We start from the raw sequence: 21,343 nt of genomic DNA, 5'->3' as shown, positions 1-21,343 counted from the left end.
AGATTTACTGTACAATAAATTATATTGAATTATATATACATGTAATTTATAAACCTAATATTATAAACAAGTAAGTACAAAATAATACTAAACATGAACTTATTTTTTTCAACAAAACAAATATTAAATCTTTTATAAACATATTTTAATAGTTTATAGGTAACTCATAACTTTTTTTTTTAATAACGAAACACAATGTTAAAGATTTAGTTATACAGGTTGTCACTTGAAAACTAAAACGTGTATTTCAAATTAAATTCAGACTTATCAAAGATGATATATATATATAAATATAATAAAACTTGACGTGAAGAGTTAATTTTATAGATTAATGTGAAGTAAAAGTAGAATTTAGTTTTAAAATACCGTTGTATAATGTCTAGTAACTAGGTAGGTATAATAATTATCTACACATAGATTTAGGTGTATTTAAAAAAAAAAAATAATAATATAGAGCTATGATACATAATATTATTATCTTTATTGTGCACAGATTGTAAATATGTACTAATTTAAATTTAAAAAAAAACTTTATTTTGTAAATTTAAATCTATAACAGTGGACAACTATTTGTATAGAATTATGTTTATAAATAAATTAAACAATCGTTTTTATTCTCTTTGTGTGACAACCCTGTGTATAAGTATTTTGTTCTAATTTAATCTAACAGATATTAAACGTTTGAAAAAAAAAATTATCTTATAACAATAACGTTTGATGACATTTAAAAAACAATATGTTTATACATTATATTGATATATATATAACAAATACATTATATATTTATATACTGTACAAAATGGTTTTTAGGTATTCAAGAAAAAAAATTGTTGTCCGAGTTACAAAATTAAATTATTGATGCATGAATCATAACTTTTAATTATAGTGAAATCATAAAAAGGTATCGTAATGCATAGACTGATGTTTAACTAGATTAAATAATACAATGGTATAGGTATTTTGTAATTTTATGAAAAGTTATAATCGTTAGTAGTTAAAATCCTTGTTTTATAATACTTTTATAATACGTTTATAAAAATACAGAACTAATTTGGCAAATCATATTCAATATAGAAATTGTCTTGTTTTTAACAGTATTTTATTATTACTGTGATATGTAAATTGGTATATTAAAGTTTCTAATTTTAGAAAAACTTTGAAAAAATGTATACCACATTAACGAGTTTTTTTGATGACCGAATATAGAAATTACTAGAGGAAATAAACGTGAAATAAAACGTAGTGCTAATATATAATAACTTAGGTGAATGCATCTGCTGTTTTGATCATTACTCATTAGTCATTATTATATATAACTATTTTACGTTATTATAAATACATATTAATAATTTGTTTACACTAAGCTAACAGATTTCAATTTTTAAGTAATACACAATAATATTAGTGGTAAGAACTTTGTATTAATTTCCTTACATTTTGCTTGGGTTGTTTGTTTATGCATAATAATATAATCATGTATATCTTATAGATTTGAACAAATGAATTATTTTTAATATCATATAAACAACGTTTCTTAAATATAATATGTATTGTATTTATATGCCTACTTCATAAAATATTTTATTTGTACAATAATTATTATTGAAAAAGTGTATGATTTATGATGGTTATTTAGTCCTAGTATGTTCAATGTATTGTAATTTTATATAATTATTATAATTGTTGACATATTATTATTATTATATATTAAATGTTAATTTGTTATAACAGACTAGAACATTACATTGATACTAATAATACAACGTTATTTGTGAGTCACAGTTTCATGTATATCTAAAACAGTATATTCCATATTATATAGTAAATATTTATGTCACATTCTAAAAAAAAAAAACATAAACCACATTTGACTAAAAAAATGCAAATAAAATAATTATTGTAACAATTTTATGATTGGTATCTAACAAAATCTGTTTAATTTTCAATACAAAATCAACACTGCGTTTATTATATGAGATCAAGGTATTAATAAAATACTATATTATAGTATTTTATTTTATAGAATCGTTATACCTACAACCAAAATCTTAATAACTTTAAAATGAGCAGAAATATTTTCCCACGTAATTTTTATCATCAATTTTGAATGGTTCCCAAGATTATACATGTAACAGTCAAATGTGTGACATTTCGGATACGTAGAAGTTTATCATCAAGTCAGATATCTTGTGTTAGTCGATTCAGAGCTGTTCTCAATTAATTAATTCTCTAGGCGATAATACATTTAAAAGACATAAATTGGTGTTACACAAAAATTATTTTTCATGAATCGGTTTTATAAATGAATTACAATGAAATGTTATCGGTGGTGCATAATATTACGCAGAGATATCTCACCTGTTTATCATGTTACATGGTTATGTACGGTTCAAAAATATACGCTGAAGAAGCGCGTATTGAGTAATCTGTGCCAATTAATACAAAAAGAAGTATATTAATATAATTTATATTATACTATTATATTATACACGATTAGGGGGGTATATTATGTTATAACAATGTAATTAATAAGTAACGAGAAACAAATCAACGACGGACGTGTATATATAATATAATAATAATACTATTAGAAGTACGCATGTAGGCGTGCATTTTGTGTGCGTACGTAGTTTCCAAAAAGAAACGCGTATTTAACGATGAAAATAAATACGAGTGACTTAAAAGACAAGATAAAATCTTACGTCAAAATCGTCTACTGCATCGTCAACGTTTTTGAGCTTATTGCTCAATGAGTACATATTATGTACAATATTATTACGATAGGCATTTACATTTAAATCAGAAAATGTTTCAACCTATATCATTATTATGTTATGATAATAATATACATTATTATTCTTAAAAATAATATAATATGTTAATATTAAATATTTCTGGTGAACAAGTGTGTGTTGTTGGTACTATAGGTCTCTGGCAGTAAAGATGAGCAAAAACGGTACGATCATGGCGCTGACAATCGGCGGACACAGTGGAATGCTGCCCTGACCGTGGTGCATTGCGGCCGGATGTTCACCTGAAAACAAAATAACGATTTAATTATTTTCAGTTATTTTATATATCGGATTTTGTGGGAATTTTTTAACTGGCCAATTCAAATCAATAATGATAACACTATAAATTCAATTGTAAAAAACAAGAGATTACATTTTTATTTTTTTATTTCATTGACTAATTTCGCACATTTTAATTTTATGTTCAATATAATTAATATAATTAATAGTTTAATATATTTTTTTTTTAATCATAATGTACTATGTGATCAGAGTTTATACTATTAGCGATGCGATGATTTCAATGATTTTACAATGATGAATGTATTTATTTTTGTCTCTGTCATTACCATTTTTAAATGTAAATATGCTTTGATTTTTAACTTTAATGCTAAAACATTTATATTAGATTAGATTGGAGGCCAGTGAATAGATTTCAAGAACTTCAAAAAAATAAAAATAATATTAGGAATAATTAAGGTGAAAATAAAATGTTTAAAAAAACTATTTTTGACAAATGGTTTCATGTTTTTTATACAATATTTGATTATTTTATATTTAACGATATACTAGGAATACAGTATGTAAGCTCTGCTCTTCACCACTACAACAGTGAAGATTATTAGTAGGTAGTCAGTATATTAGTTCTTCAAACCAAGTACCATGTGAAAATAATTAGTATAATCATCCCACCCTTATAACAATTATTTTCCAACAATGCCAAAACTCTTATATTATTTATATTATACTCCTATAATCTGAAATAAATAAATAATACTATTAAAAATGTTATTAGCTACAACACTTTGTAGTTATTAACAATATATTTAACACTTATTGGTTGCTTTACGGTAACTCAAGTAATCATGGTTAGGATTTAGAATTATTGTATATTGTTGTACTCACGTAGGTACATAATTATATTATTATTATAGTTATTTTCTTTTATGTTGTCTAACTGATTACTACAAACTGCATCCCAGACAGGAAATTCCTAACAATAATATTTTAATAATGTTGTAGTTTAGTTATATTAATAACATTAAAATTTAAATGTTTTTATAATATATTTTTAATGTTATCAAGTTAATATTAAATTGAAAATATTATATTAATGTTTTGATTTAGTTATTTTTATAATATTTTTACTATATTATAGTGAAAGTCATGGCCAAAAAGATAGGTTTGGAAACTCGACGTCTTTATTGCGGCGTTATATTCACATCGGGAAATTGGTATGAGGCACTGTCTACTTACAAACTAATATTTTGTAGTATAGTATTAATACTATAGACTCTATAGTATAGAGTATAGACTGAAAAATGACATTTTTTTAGCTATACATAAGGTCGGATCCTTTCCTAGATTTTTTATTCAAGTGAAGTGTAGAAAAAAACTTTACTCATCAGACCATACAATGTTTAGTCTTAATTTCATGATAATAATATAAATATTAATTGTATTATTTATTTGCTTGCCTTTCACCATTTTAATAGCATTATTTTATACATAATAGTGAAGTATATTGTATAAAAATAGTTATATTTAATGTTCACCGACATTCTTGTATATTTTTTAGTATCGACGTAAAAACAAATAATAATAAAATTAGGTGATAAATAATTGATATATATATATTATATATATTTAATATTACTGTATGAGGTTGTCGATAGTAAAGTTGTACCTATCCAATCATTTCGCCATCTATCTCACCAAGATAGAAAGTGTGATATATTAAAATAGCTATTTTATGAATGTAGATAGCACCACATATCATTCATCCAAACCAACTTTAATAATTATTACACAATATGCTGATCACATAGTTTCAAACACTGTTGAAAAGCCAGTTCTATTATATTATGTCATGATGATAGTTAATCGGTTTATGAAATTTTAATAAATATTAATTCATAAGTGGGTGGTTTGTAATATTATCAAGCTGATACGTTTCGTGTTAAATTCTGCTACCGTTACAGTGGAGTACAAGTTACTGTATATTATCATATTATTTAGTACTATTAGTAGGTACATGTCGACCATCAAGATAGATAATAATACTGGAAAATTTACTCCCTGGCCTCTATACAACCACAACGTAAAAAAAATGTCCGAAAAGTGGTCACGTCATGACAGCTAACAGGGTTATCCCCCCCCCTTACCCACAATATAGGTACTGTTTGACAAGAATATTTTATTCGCCTTACCTTATTTTTGGTGACTAGTACGCAATCCAGTGTAATACTTATCTATCTCAATGGCATTGTTAGACATGTTATTACTTATAATATTACATATACGAACAATAGTCAGGGCAACGGTGTTTTTGCCGTGTATAATATTATATAATATATCACGCGACCGACGACGGCACCTCAAAATGCGAATCATTCTTCTTCGGGTTGTAGCGAGTTATTTCGCGTAGCCTATTATAATAATAATACAGAAACCTATATACACTATACAGTGTATTATAGGTGTTATATTATTACCCAGTAACCAATTGTGATTAATAGTGTACACATCAACAATGGGATTGAACTCTGTGCGAGATTATTGTTATCGTTGAGGCGCACCGTTGATGCTATATAATTTGTATATTATTATATTGCGTGCCACGCGATAGTGAATTAAAAGTAATAGTAATTATAATGATAATAATGATGATAATAATCAAAATTCGCGAGGGTCGAGTTCGTCAATATCACACTGCTGCTATTGTTGGTGATTTAGGTATACTGCTTGACAATTCTAGTGGCTATATAAATCTCCGTAAAGAAATAATTAACTCTTAATACTCAAACGGAATAAAATATCGATAGAAAAATGTAAAACTATTCAATATCACATATAAATGAATAATCAAGATTTTTATAATAATATATAACAATTTAATAGGCACCAAGAAAATTACAAGGTTAGTGACAAATGAGAAAAGTGGAATAATATAGGCAATATATAGATCGTAATTATGTCCCCACAATGCAAAATAATCATAGTATAGTGAGTTTCAGTTTTTATTAGGATTTACTAGATTTTTGGAATTTAAATGTATTTTAAAAATGTAAACTACCTAGCTGTTTTACCCGGCATTCCCCAGAGATAAATTTAACCGAGATGGTCTTTACCTTTGTGGTAGATAGTAATAATTAGTAGGAAAGTAACTTTTTTTTTGACTATACACCAACCAAAAGCTAAATAATTAAATAAATATGTGGTTATGAATGTAATGCTCTTAATATTTGTTAAGACACCTTGAAATAACTGGTCCAAACACAATTATCTAAAGATTCCTCGAATCGTTGAAATCGGTGGAGAATGAGAAATTCTATAAAACTCGATCATACTCATTAATTTTTATCTGTGACTCTATTCTAATAATCTTATAACTCATCAATCCCAAATAATGTTTGTGCAACATTTGGTACCATGTGGTCAAACAACAAATTTACATAATTTGCATCATTAAAATATAACCCCATTATTCTTTATTAGACAATTTTCTATTATAATCTATTCATTAATTGTTTTTTTTTTGTTTTGATTTGGTTAAACAAATAACACTAACACAATAAAAATGATTCATTTTATGATTTACCACTTCATAATAATTGTGGACATATTTTTGATACACAAGCAACTAGTTCATGTTATAATCCAACATATATCATTTAGATTGGTATTATGTATTATCATCAAAATATTATATCCAGAAGTACAAAGATAATTATTACAGAAATCATAAAAGTAATATTATCAAAAAAAAATCATGTTCATCATATGAATTTAATTTTAATTTTATATGATATTTTATTACTATTTAGGCAGTTATTATATTTATTTAATTCATTATCATTTTAACAATTTAAATGTAAAAAAAAAAAAAAACGTGAGTCAAACTTAATCACGATTGTACTTCTTTATAGTAACATAAAGCTAGAGTTCGGAAAAATAAGCCATAAGCACTCCCAAATCTCAAAGAATTTATTGAAATTATTTTTTTTAAGAATGGCCCAGTAGTTTTTGAGTATAATTAAATATATAGATATATAAAATACAAATAATATTAAAATGTTATCAATTGTTTGTTTTTTCCTCCGATTAATAAAGTATTAATATTCGACAAATTTTGTCAAAATGAAAAAATGTTTAATTATTTTTTTATTTAAATTTTATTTAACTTTAAATTTCTAAAAGCTAAGGTTTAGCATATAGTATGAAATTCCTCGTAAGTCTTTCTCATAGTAATCAAAAAATATTAAAAATACATATTATTATTTTTTTTTATAGACATTTCTATTTAATATGCTAATAAAATTGGTCATTTGAACAAAAAGTAAAGATTGAAGTTAGTTTATTCTTTTCAACTTGTATAGGAGTATGCAGGAATCATATAATTCGCAATAAATATAATATATAGTAACAAAATAAGTATCGTGTGAACAAAAAATCAATCATAAGTAAGACTTAATACAATTTTTTTTTTTTTTTTTTGAGAAAAAATTATAAATTAATTATAGGGATTCGTAACTTTTTATCTCTTCGAATATATTATTTATTATAAATAAAGAGATTTTAACAATATTTAGCTAAATATTTTTGCCAAAAACTTAAATTGACTCTATTATGAATATTATGATGCCTCAGTATTGACATAAAGGTTACGAAATGACTGCTAGGAATATAATACTTTTTTTTTATAAAGTAATATGCATTTTTTTGGTCAAAAAACAGTTCAAAATATCACATTACTAATTGAAAATATAATAAAATGCCTTATGAAACATTCTTTGGAGGCTGGGTGTCCATCTCAACTTCAAATAGTTGTTCTTTTTTTTTTTAAGTGAAAGCTATCAAATTTACCATCGAGTTCAAATTTAAAACATCTATTATAGCAATCAGCTCAACAAAATGGTACTAGAAGTAGGAGTATTCTATTTATTGGACATATTATATAATATGTATAATACTAACGTGTTAAAAGTTTATTCACTTATTCTATATTTTAATTTAATCATATACCTAATTATCTTTAATACTAATTTTCCATGTATTTGAATTAATCAGTAAGAAAATAAAAAATGTAGCTACCTATTATTCGTTTAAAGTTTATCTGTTAAGGTACCTACACTCGCATGTTTATATAAATACTCATCACACGCAGACCTTGTTTGACACTGAAATGCGATTTTCTATATTATTATGAATTATAATTTAATAAAATAAACCATATTTAAAATCTCTACCATCCCTAAAACGTCGTGTATAGTTTTATTATTATTATTATTTTTTTTTTTTTATTACCGAGGACCTTAGTTTTTTTTTTTAGAAATGTACCTTCATTTATTTTAATAGTCTTCATAATTTTTCAATTGTTTAAATTTTGTGGGTGAAAAAAATTATGACCCAGATAGGATATATAATAACGGGCATAATGTGTACAAAATAGTCCACCATCTATGCATTTTCAAGTATAATTTAAGGCAACCAACCGTTTAATATATGAACCCTGACGGTGGCCGAATTTGCATTTGACGGATCGCAAGAGTAGTAGCCGGTATCTGAAGACGACGCCTTTTGAATTAATAATCTGCTGCTGGTGGTCGACCCTTTTTCCGTTACCAGGCTTATTCCGCCTCGCGGAGAATCGAAATTTATGGGCTGTGAACCGCACACACACATAAAAAAAAAAAAAAAACCATGTAGCAAAACATATCATTTTGAAAACCAAATCCGAAATGGACCATTCTTCTTAGTCAATGTTGTCGAAAATAGAACGTAAATTATGCCACTCACTTGTTTTTCGTGCGTCCATCCGACGGTCGGCGGAGGTTCCGGTGCGAACTGCACCAAGCAGGTGAGGTTTATTGTGCTACCCTGATCAATGAACAGCTCCGGACCTCCCAGTATTTCGGTAGTTGGTTCTGAAAATAAAGCAAACGTTCTCAAAACTATTCTGCAAACAAATCACAATACACATTTTTTCATCTTGGAAACTTTGGTTGATTATTAATAATTTTACCAAGATTCATTTATGAATAAATATTATTGCAATTCAAATTATTGCCTTGTGTTTCAGCTACACAGTGTTTACTTAATCGCATAATAATAAATACAATAGAATAGTTAGTGATAATTTACATTGTGCACATGTAAAAATTTTCAAAGTTATTTGTTAAGATTATAAACGGCAAAAAAATTGTAGAAGTACGAGGAAACAAATTAACGGCTGTACAATTAATACCTCAGATATTGAAGAGTATTTTCCAAACAGTGTGTTACCAGAAACTGACACATTATAATATTATATAATGTTGATTTCGGAAATTATTTATCTATCTTACTATATAAATAAGAATTGTCACTATGAGATGGAATCCTATGTAATGAACCTTCACGCTATGTTTTGACCGGTGCAGTAAAATTATACTTGTATAATAATAACTATATTATTATTTTATTGCCGATAATACTATTATGATGACACAGCATCTTGTATGTCTTGTATAGGCAAATTAGCTACACCTCTGGCGTTGGTAAATTCATTCGGTATCTATTAATAAGTCGATTAAATTGTATGCATCATACTTTTAGGAACAATAAAAAAAAAATATGAGTAAGTTAGACATCAGTAAGACACAATTAAGTATATTACTTATATTATGGATGTAACTATAACATATGACGACTCTAGAAGATAACAAGGAACTGTAGGTATAAAATTAATTTGGTATATTAATTTGTATTTGTGTATATATCAGTATTATTATTACACGTTATCTTTTATCATGTAACATCGAAGTATTTTTCAATATTATGTTCGTCTTTGGAACACTTGAATTAAAATCAAATTCAATTTATAAGTATGTTTGTTAAATAAAAAGTTTTCTATATGAATCGCATATATTATGCATGACATAGAAGATGCTTAAGATAATTATATTCAAACACCAGTGATATAGTGAAATCAAATAACTATTTAATTAATTCCGAATTAACTATTTATGTAATTAAAAATATTATTTTATGCATATAACCTATAGTTGAGTTATTGTAATATCTACTATATTATGCATTTTTATCATCAATTTATTTATTTTGAATATACGAATAACTTTATAAATGTATGTACTTTATCGATTTCAGTAAATATTGATCAATGTAAGCAAATATAACTAATTACAAATTCAGAATACTAAATTTTGTTTTTTAAAGAAAAACTGGAGTGTGTATAAATAATTCATAATATTTTATAACTTTAATACTAAAAAACTAAACAAAAACGTTCAATTTTTCTTTTACAGAACAATAATAGTTTTTTTCAATGAATAGGTTTAAATAATAATTTAAATTTAAAAAAAAATATTTTCAATAAGTGTGGTAAGTATAATAGTCTATATACTACAGATTTATATATTTAACATATTATACGCTGCAGATAATGCTGTTTGTAAGATTGAAGACAAAATAAATTAATCAATAATAACAACCAGAAAATAACTATCTCCAGTAACATTGTATTTATACAAAAACGCCAAATCTACAGTAGAAATCTAAATCAAATGGCAGTGAATGCGTATTTTGTTGATAACGATGATGTAATATTTAGTAAAGATTGAAAAATTATATTTTGATAGCAGCTAGTTGTGAATAAAATATGTACTACATAATTTTGTATACATTTGATTTATAAATTCCTGATTGATTACATTTTATGTTGTATTTGGTGTATAGTTTGCAGTTTTCCTACCTAATTTGATTTTCGTTCAATGTCATTCGTAATTAAAAAAACAAATGTGTCTTATGTAGTTAACAATATAATTATTTGTTTGACAACAAAATAAGTTCCGTTAAACTTCAACACTCTGAAAGGGTTTAATTTGAACATTAGGTAATAATAATGTAATGCAATTAAACAAATAAAAATAAACATAATAATGTAGAATAATCCCAACGAGCAATGATATGAGAATAAAAATTGAAACACCCATACTCAAGTTGTCACCAATATTTTATATTAAAAAACTGTCACACTCGATATAGAATGGTATCTCTATATTTTCGTAGAACCCAATATATAATTTCACCTTAATAATTGTCACCATGTGAATGTAATACTTAGGTAGAATATAATATCATTTTTTTTCATACATATTTTTAGTATACTTTCCTGTGTAAATGCAATTTATGTGTATGATAGTATATTACTATACTGGTTATATTATATATATATATACAAAAATATATGTGTTATATTGTTGGAATAAATTTAAATTAATTGTACGTCTAAGTTCAGACCAACCTACCAAAGTATAATAATTACATTAACAATTGGTTTACAATCTATAATGAGATAAAATTGAAGACAAAATATTTTATTTTACGGGGTATGAACCAATTTTTTTAATAAAAAATTCAGCAATATTCACAAAAATCGTTTCAGTCAGTAAAATATCCAACGTTTTTTTTTTTTTTTTTTTTTTTTATTAAAAAAATGAAAAAAATAAATTCTTTTATGCTAGTGGTTTTTATCGTATAACTTTCATGCTTTAATAATTTGAATTTGTATGTTATACTCGCCTTTTGATGCGTCCTTGCATCATAAAAAGGCTAGGGTGGATGTAATGACGTGCACTTAAGCCATCATATCGTTTTTAATTCAATATATATAATAAAATAATTATAATAATTGTTAGCCATTAAGGATAAGATAGGACACATACACACATACACACACACATACAGCATTAGATATAAGGAGCTCCGTCTTTAGTCACTAAGACAGACGTAATGTCATCGTTCTTTTGGTATTGACGATCATAAGCGAGTGTAAAAGACTACACAGATCGTCTATACAGAAATAAGTAATATTGTTAAAGTCAAAACTCAAAACCATATATATGTATATTAAAAATAAAATAATAAGTTAGTTAAAAGTATTTGCATTAGAAATAAATTAAATAAAAGTAATATTAATAGACCAAAGAAAAAGGTTTTATTATTTTAAAATACAAATCGGTTACCTCACCTTATACCTCAGACGCTAACCACGGTTTCAATTGAGAAGACAATTCAAGGACTGGAGAGGTAATATAAATAATTTATTATAACCCCATTTTTTTTATCATTATAAAAGTTTTATATTCTGTTGAATATTATTGATTTAAGATATACATTAATAAATACAAAATAAAACTCAATTTAAAATTAATCTATTTTATTCATAAAGCAATTCACAATGTATTGGACATTTTTTTACAATTGTCCACCACTGACACAATAAAAAGGGCAACGAGCATCATGTCAACGTCACAAAACTTTCGTTGTATTATTGCTACAAAGTTTTAATAATAATAATAATAATAATAATAAAATTTAAATAGATTATAATAAATATATTATATTTAATATTATTATACATGTACGTATAAATGCGTAAAATACATTATATTATATAACAGAGATTTTATAAATTCTGATCTCACTCGTGCCATACATTTTGAATTTGTGTATAATATTCCTATGTATTATTTAAAAATTAATTTGACTTCCACCTTAGGGCTTGAATTCAAAAAAAATAAAAACGTTAACTCAAACTACATACTAATAACGTATAACTTTATGCTTATTGACGTGAACAATACTAAAACCATTCCTGTAATATAAATTGTTTAATAATAAATAATAATATCAATGGTAATTTATTAAAGTCTTAAAATATTTATTTTTGATTTTGTATTTTTTTTTTTAAAAGTATTTTTAATTTTGTTAAATGTCATGCTATGATTTTCTGATAATTGTTGCATTGAAGCATCACTATAGGAAAAATTATAAGTGCGTTTAAATTTTAAATTTTTATAAAATCGCGTAATGATAACGTTTTATCCTCAAACCAGGTATATGTATATCTATGATAATATAATAAGGTATTATGAATTATGATAACTGCATGCAATGTTTTTGGAAAAATTGATTAACCATGCCTATGTAAAATGCGTCCTAATTGAAAAATAAAATATTTGTTTCAAAATAGAATATAATATGACAATATTTAAATATAATAATATATTATCCTAGACTGACAAATCATCTCCGTTCAGAATCGTTTTTTGTATACAATGATAGGTACCTATCATTGCATTCAAATTTAACCTACCCTAGTCAGAGGTCCACCCCACCCCCTAATGCACAGCAGTGCGACTTCCACTTATCCGCTTTTTTTTTTTTTTTTGAATGTTTGATATATTTTATTTAATATTTTTTATGCGTGGACTGTATGCAAAATATATTTTAAAATCACAATAATAATTAATAATCCTTTGAGCTGGGTGTTTCATGTATTATCGAATAGGTAAAACTCTATAATCAGATTTAAGTTCATACACCGTGAAATCTCTTGAAAATCCCAAGCAATGTTGATTTTATAATTTGGAATTAAATATATTGTCTTGATAATTATTTTGAGTATGCCATTTAATACCTTAAGATCTATTATTTCGTTATAGTGTGTAATGAACTTACATTTTATTTTTTTCGGTTTGATTGCATGTAACCAGGCCAGAAGAGCGTTATAAACGCTAGTTTGGCCGACGAGTTGAAAGACATTTAGCCGTTCGTCTTGAAAAGATTAACGTTGCCCAGGGGGTACCACGAGGAGACGATCTCCTACGTAGTACCATACTCGATTCTGTCCCTACTCGTGCGCTATCTGTTGTCACTTGTTATCATAATTTTGGTATATTAATGGTATTAGTGGCGGCACCTAGTGTCCATTATAGGCGTGATATTCATGTTCGTTACAAGTGATAATTTACTATTCACAATAAACAAAAAAACAAAAAAACAATAAAATTGTATTTTCTATTTAAAAAAATACAAAAAGTTATATACTTTGATATTTTAAAATAGTTTTCCGATTTTGTTTTTTAAGTTAAAATTTAAATAATTTAATAAATGTTTGTTGCTAAAAATAATAAAATAATTACTAAACATGTCTCAAATCTTGATTCTTAGATACATCAACATTGAAGAGAATAAAAGAGTAGATAACGAGGCCCAGAAAGCAGAAAAATATCCACAGATATCCCAAAACTTAACATATCGACTTATGCAGATTTAAAAAATAGAAGTTCATTCTAATCAAATAGGAGACTCACTGTTAGAAGAACAAATTAAGAAGAATAAAAACATAACCTTCGGCTGGACTAACCTCTTTCTAAACAGAATGGATAGGGTAATCATCAATAGACTCCGCATCGGCAACTCCCGATTTACATGAATATATAATGACAAAAACACAGAAACCAAGAAGTAATTATCAAGAAACTGAACTCTCAGTCAACCATACGAATACCATCATCAAATACCTCCAATACACAGATAAAATCAGCCTAAAATTACACTATATACCTTAGATTCAGTAGGTACTCCCTCTCAAAGTGGATACTATCACACTAATTTAAAAATAAAAAATATAATAAAAAGTTGTATAATTTAATAATATAGCAACAACAAAAATGTTTAACTAATGGCCATTGCCAACGATGTTAATGTATAAAAATACAAAAATGAAAATAAAACCATTAATTTTGTTCATACTTTCACGATTAATTACTTCAGGTAAACATTCATTTTTTTTTTTTTTTTGATAAATGTTTCGTACACATATAAAACATTTAATTTCAACAATACCTTCAATAATATATTATTTGCCGATGCTATAATATTATACAACCGATGAACGTTTATGATAAAATATAGTATTAATTAATTTTTAGATACAAAATCATACATATAATACTACGTCAGTGTTTTTGTATTAAATTAGAGTCTCGATGTTGAAGATTATAAGGATAAGTGTAATTTAAAAGGACTCTGAAAAATATAAAAATTTGAATTAATAATAATAAATAGTATATTGCTGTTTGAAAAGTTTTCTATTTCTTTTTACAGTGTATTATTTATGGTTTAAAAAATAAATTAACTAACAAAAATGATTTAATGGAAATAAAAATAAACTGATTATAATTGGTTAACTGTTTTGAATAATAAAAACATCGATTAATGAAAAATTCACGTATCATGGTTTTTTTTTTATTATATATTATAATATTATACTTATTGTAGTATAATGTATATCTAAATTGTATTATAATAAATATACATAATAAGTTGACCTCAATATGTCCATGATATGGTACACGAAGTGTAAAATAATACAACAGGCATATACATGATATAATTCTCATTAACAAACGAGTGAGAAAACGGACTGAAGTTTTACAAAACCTCTCAGGTGAACTCCCGGAAAATTGTACGTTTTCAAGATACATAGGTACACACATATTATTATACACTTGCAAAAATATCACACTCCTATAACAATTCGTACAACCGATACTCACTAAAAGTAAAAGGGATGACTCTACCACAATCATGTTTATTCCTTTGTGTTGAACAAATAACTCCACGGTAGTATCTCTTAGTGCGTAATAATTTTAAGACATAATATAATTATTGTTTAAACGAGTTATTGCTATTCGCACATAATATACAGTGTACTCAACGATTTAGTTAACACACAATATTTTAAACGCATAACACATAAAGGACTTAATATTACAATCATTTTCAAAATGTAATCACGTACGTGCAACAAAACGATTTTTTTTTTAATTATAGCCCCTCTTTTTGAGTTCAAATTTGAACTAATTACTTATTTAATATTAATTTAATTTATTGAAGCGATTTTAACTTATTAAGTTTTTTTTATCTTAAAAATTTACTTACTGAGAGCGAGCCAAATTTTTGATTTATGCATATTGTATATATCATATTTTTTAACAATCTTTTAATAATTTTTGTGAAAATAATGGAAATGTGCTTTATTTAGATGTGATTTTTATGTGAAAAAAAATATATATGAAATTACTCGGATTATTATAGAATATTGTCGATTTACTATTAAAAAATATGGTAAATACAACATGCATAAATCAAAACTTTTGATCGTTCTCAGTGTGTAAATTTTTAAGATTAAAAAAAAAAACTTACCAAGTAAAAATTTCTTTAAAAAAATAAGTTATTTAATTAAATTAAACAAATCGATCACATTTTTTAAATACATTGCAGTTTTTCAAATGTAATAATCTAAATGTTATCAATAGAAAAATAACATGCACTACCGTTATTCGTCAGCAGAGCAGATAATTCAATGTTTGGAACACACGATAGAGAGAAGAGAGGATAATTTAAGTATATAGTGGTCTTGAATAATATTGAAAACCAGTGTGATAAATACCTTTAGGTCGGCCCAGGATAATATGCCTAGAAGTTGTGATATAAGACCTCGATATAATGGAATTACATAAATGGAGTGGGTTAGTTTAGGACCAAGGAATGTGGAAGAGGATTGTATAATGGCGTGGCTGCAAATACTCTTATAAAAACAATACATTTTAGGAGAAGGAAAACTACAGTTATTATTGTTAAAGTTTTTCAATTATATTCATTATTTTAAATCTGTAGATTTGAAACAGCTATCAACTGCGTCAATTTATTCTTATCAATCAATGTAGAAATGTATAGATAATCTGAAACATATCATTGCTCTCTTATTTATCTATACATCTCAAAATCTACTAAACGTTCGATTTTAAAATTTTGAATAGTGGTTTTCCTAGTTATCTAGATGTTCAATGAGAAAAATGTCTTCCAATATTTGAATTCTAAAAAGGTGATTACAGGGATCTTAGATTCAAAGAGGAAAATAAAACTTTTTTTTAATGTATAAATGATTTTCATTGGCTATGGATTATAAAAGTAATAGTTAAAAATTGTATTTTAATTTTTAATAATAAATAATTGCCATTGGTTACCTGTTTAAGATCATGTACAAGCATGCATCAAATTGTAGTGCTTATAGCATTGAATAAAGAAACAACATCTTGAAACAAGATGTATATGTGTATTGTGTATATAGCTTATATACACAAAAATTACTCAATTGAATTTGACGAAAATCTCAAAGATTGTTTTTAGAGATGTAAAAATAGTTATGAGAGTAAAAATATACGGAGTGCTAAATCTGATTCGTGACTTTCAGTTACCCATATAGGTCAAATTATTTTACATATATAAATACACAGGTCGAATATTTATATTATAATACAGTGGCTATGTATTATGATATTATTTAATATTTAATACATTAAGTACCTAAACATACATGTTTTATGTAGAGGTTAAAGGTTATAAAAATATTGTTAAGTTAAAATTAATATTTGTTGGAAATGGTTTTAGTTTATTTAATAATTTTTTTTTCTATTTTTTTGTATATTGTATTTCATCATTAAAAAAAGAAGGCTTATACATAAAAAAAAATAATTAATTCATATCTCTAAACATGTCGCTTTGGATTAAAAGAGGAAACATCCGGATATACTTTGCACGAAGGATAAGCTACATACCCATGCAGGGATTATAGCGGACATAGTCATTTTAAATTCAAAAGCAATGAATCTTTATATCCCAATAATATACTGGTACAGATTTTGTCTATTAATAAATGAATCACGTTTTCTTATAATTATACATTAATGAAGGAATTATAGTTATTGTTATCTATTGACTTGTAGTTTTTAATTTTTTTTTTTTTTTATATATGATTGAACACATAAGTACATAACTTGAAAACGTTGTATATAGAATTTACTTTATTTTTATCTAAACCAATGATTGAATGTGTTGCTCATCATTATTCAAAAAAATAATAATATTTATTACAAAACAATAAAAATTTTTTAATTTTTTTTTTTTAAACATGAATAAAAGTTCAGATAGAACATTTATTTATTTAGTCGTTTAAAGTATATATTTTAATGGACAAATAGTCAAACAATAAAATATAAATATCCAATAATTAAAGAATTAATTTTTTTTCTGAATAGACTTATTGAATTTTTGATTAATCGCTTAATTTTAGGCATAAAAAGTAAAACAGTTTTAAATCATTCAACTACTCAATTTAAAAAAAAATTTAAGAAATATGTGCCAAATACTTATTAGTTATAAAAGTTTTTACAACTATAATACCTGAACGGAGAAATTTTTCATTCAATTTTACTTAAGAAAAAAATTTAACACATGTATAAAGTTTAAATATCGTCAGAAATAAATAAAATTAAACATAATTTTACAATCATACCCTATGTATCAGGAGATACTACAAACAGTATGGTCTATATAATTATTGTTTAGTTTTTTTGTCAAAATTATACGTTTACAAAATCAAACAAGACCATGTACTTTTATGATACATAAAATTGAACTTAATTCCTTCTTCATAGTTATATAAATAATATAACATATAAATTGACGAACTCAAGTGTTTCATATGAACTGTATACAGTATGTTCCGTGAAAAATATCTTATATAAATATACGTATATAATATTTGCTAATATATGAATACCTATAACGTATTCTAATATACACGCAGCATTCCCGAAATAAAATGGCTATACAGCACAGGACATAAGTATGTGTGAAATACAACGGGCGCATTTCTTTCGACGATTGAATTATTTCCGATACGAATAAGTCGAATCACTGATGCGAACGCGAGCTGAATGTAAAGGAGCATAGTAGTACATAATAATATACAGACGGGAAAATTCGTACCAGGAAGTCATAAAATATACACACTATACATATACGCATCGTATTTATATTAGTTTAATGTTATAGAGCAACATACTGCGTCTTCGTATAATATCATGTGCACTGCGACCATATACATAGTGCGAGTGTCTCCGGCATTTTGACAATTTAGATACTTGAATCCAAGTCGCATTAAAATGTCATTTTAAGACGTCAAGTCTTTGCGATTATCCTAGTTGCTGGTACAATAAACACTGTATGTCCATACCGTCGTCGTGATAATTCTCAAAGGACTGTCGGCAAGGAGAGACTTTCGAGAACGTTTTTGGCCCGAATCACGATTTAGGGAAAGCCTACTTATCTTAATACCAACGTTTACAATCAAACAGAGGAATTGTATCAAACAAGGTAGATTTTTCCCTGTGGATAGTCGAGTTTTTTATTGTCAATACCATAATAATAATATATTGTGGTTTAAATTGAATATTCCAAAACAGTTCATTTTACCGACGATTTCAATATAATGTAAAATCCAAATGAGTAGTTTTTGAGTTATTTAACTTAAGTAATAATAACAGCAGTTAATTATTATTATAGATTCATATAGGTTTATATACATATTCCCCGTGGTGATTTAGAATTTGCAGTTATTAATTTTAATTTATTACAGTTATATAATTTGTAATCATTTTCTGAGCATAATAATTACTAGACTAAGATATTTTACATACATATAATATTTAATGTCAAACAATCATAAAGGATTTAATAATCTTATTATAGTTATCCTTAGTTCGTAAAGCTTAATAATTCTGAAATTACTCATTCGAATTTCGATTTAGATGTACTCAAATTTAGTTAAAGATTAAAACATTTTTCTTGTTTTAAAAAATTATGACAGACAAACAAATAAAAGCCACTCACATCGTTTTTAAAATATTTTTATACATTTTTATGTATAGTATAAATAGAATGTATTAACTATCTATTTTTAGATTCTGAACGGAGTGATGAATGTATTGATATTACAATAATGTGTGTTTTTTTTTTAGATTCAGAACGAAGTGATGAATGTATTGATTTTACAATGATGTGTGTGAGTGTGATTTTTTTCGTTTGTTTTTGTGTCTATGTACAGCATAACTAGTCGAAATAATGCTTCAATTTCAAAGTTTGGGGGTGGTTTCCGATGTAAAAGTGAATATCATTGTGCATTATACAGGTCAAAAGTAAACATTTTCCAACAGTTTTCAAAAAATTCGAGAAAAACAAAAAAAATGGGAATATATATGCAAAACTAGTTTTCGACCAAACCGATTTTTTATAAGGTTGTAATTCAAAAATTAATCGCTGTAAATACTTGAAATTTTCACCAAATATTTATGTTAATTTTATCTATATACAGTTTTATTTTCAAAAAATTTTGACATTTTTTGAGTTATTTATAGACCACTGAAATTTTTGATTTTTATGAGAATTTTTTTTGAAGTTCGGTAAAAAAATGTTGGATGACCAAAAGTACTTGAAAATTTAATACAAGGTTCCTTATGAGTTGTTATTATTTTAGCTAAGAAAAATTAAAAATCGTTAATCACATTTTTTTTATAAGCGTTTATGGTTCAAATTTTTATGAAATCAGTCGAAAACACGAAAATTTGCAAGTAATTTTGAAGTTGAAAAATCATAAAATTGTTTGTGTTTATAATTAGGATTTTTAAGGATTAAAAACACAACACTAAGTTTTCTTTCAAGTAGCTATAGAGAAAACTCGAAGCATGGTTATAGGAAAAATTTTAAGTAGTTTGAATTTTAAATTTTTACGAAATAGCGTAACGATAACGATTTATCCTCAAACGATTTTAAATATTTGTTATTATTCAAAAAGTATAAGTCGTAGATACTTGAAAATTTCACAAGTTATTAAGATTGGCATTTTCTTTACATGATTTAATTTTCAAAATATTTTGACTTTTTTTGAGATATTTATAAACGACTGAAATGTTCAACTTTTCTGAAAATTTTTTTTTTGAAATGTCGATAAAATTTTTTTGGCCCTATCAAAATACTTGAAATTTTAATACAAATTTTCTCATAAGTTATCCTTATAGTGATTAAAAAATTATAAGAATACATAGGCACAATTTTTTTTTATTAGCATTTGAATTTCAAATATTGACTTAATACGTACAAATTATGGCAATGTTCAAATTATCTTAGATAGAAATTCATAAAAGTTTTCTTTTTAGATCAAAGATTTGAAAATTTAATACAAGGCGCCTAAAATATTTTTACAATAGCAGTTGAAAAATAAAATAAATTCATACTCACAATTTTCTTTTATAAGCATTCAAAGTTTGAATTTAGACAACATAGGTAAAAATCATGATAATTTATAAATTATTTTAAGCTAGAAATTCATAAAAATTTTTCTTTTTAAATCCAAGATTTGAAAATTTTTAATAATCTATATCAGGGGTGGCACAACGAGGCTCGCGAGCCGAATGCGGCTTCCGAATGAGTCTCGTGTGACTCTTGACATTTGAAACTAAGCTTAGAGTAAAATCGATTCATATTATAATACATATAAAAAACACTCCTCAAAAGTAAAATCACATTTGGCCATTTCTTAATACCTACTATCTTACTACCTGAACAATTATGCTCTATGT

At 25.5% G+C, this 21,343-nt stretch overlaps 1 protein-coding gene across 2 annotated transcripts in view; it reads right to left on the bottom strand.

Annotated features, from left to right (window-relative positions):
- Positions 1-139: 139 nt before the first annotated feature.
- Positions 140-21,343, bottom strand: part of LOC107164817 (zwei Ig domain protein zig-8-like) — a 270,224-nt gene continuing 249,020 nt past the window's right edge. The window contains exons 6-8 of one of the 2 annotated variants that reach the window (XM_089219194.1): positions 8,811-8,938; positions 8,507-8,675; positions 140-3,034 (exon numbers count right to left, since the gene is read on the bottom strand). In XM_089219194.1, the coding sequence (XP_089075320.1) occupies positions 2,922-3,034; positions 8,507-8,675; positions 8,811-8,938 (410 nt within the window). In that variant the 3' untranslated portion in view covers positions 140-2,921. The remainder of the gene's footprint in view (positions 3,035-8,506; positions 8,676-8,810; positions 8,939-21,343) is intronic. The other variant, XM_089219193.1, reaches the window with a different exon arrangement.

The sequence above is a fragment of the Diuraphis noxia genome, unplaced genomic scaffold (assembly GCF_037042655.1).
Source record: "Diuraphis noxia isolate RWA-SAM2 unplaced genomic scaffold, SU_Dnox_SAM2 contig0002, whole genome shotgun sequence".
Lineage (NCBI taxonomy): Eukaryota > Metazoa > Arthropoda > Insecta > Hemiptera > Aphididae > Diuraphis > Diuraphis noxia.
Note: the sequence above shows the minus strand (reverse complement) of the source record. Positions and strands in the feature narration are given on the sequence as shown.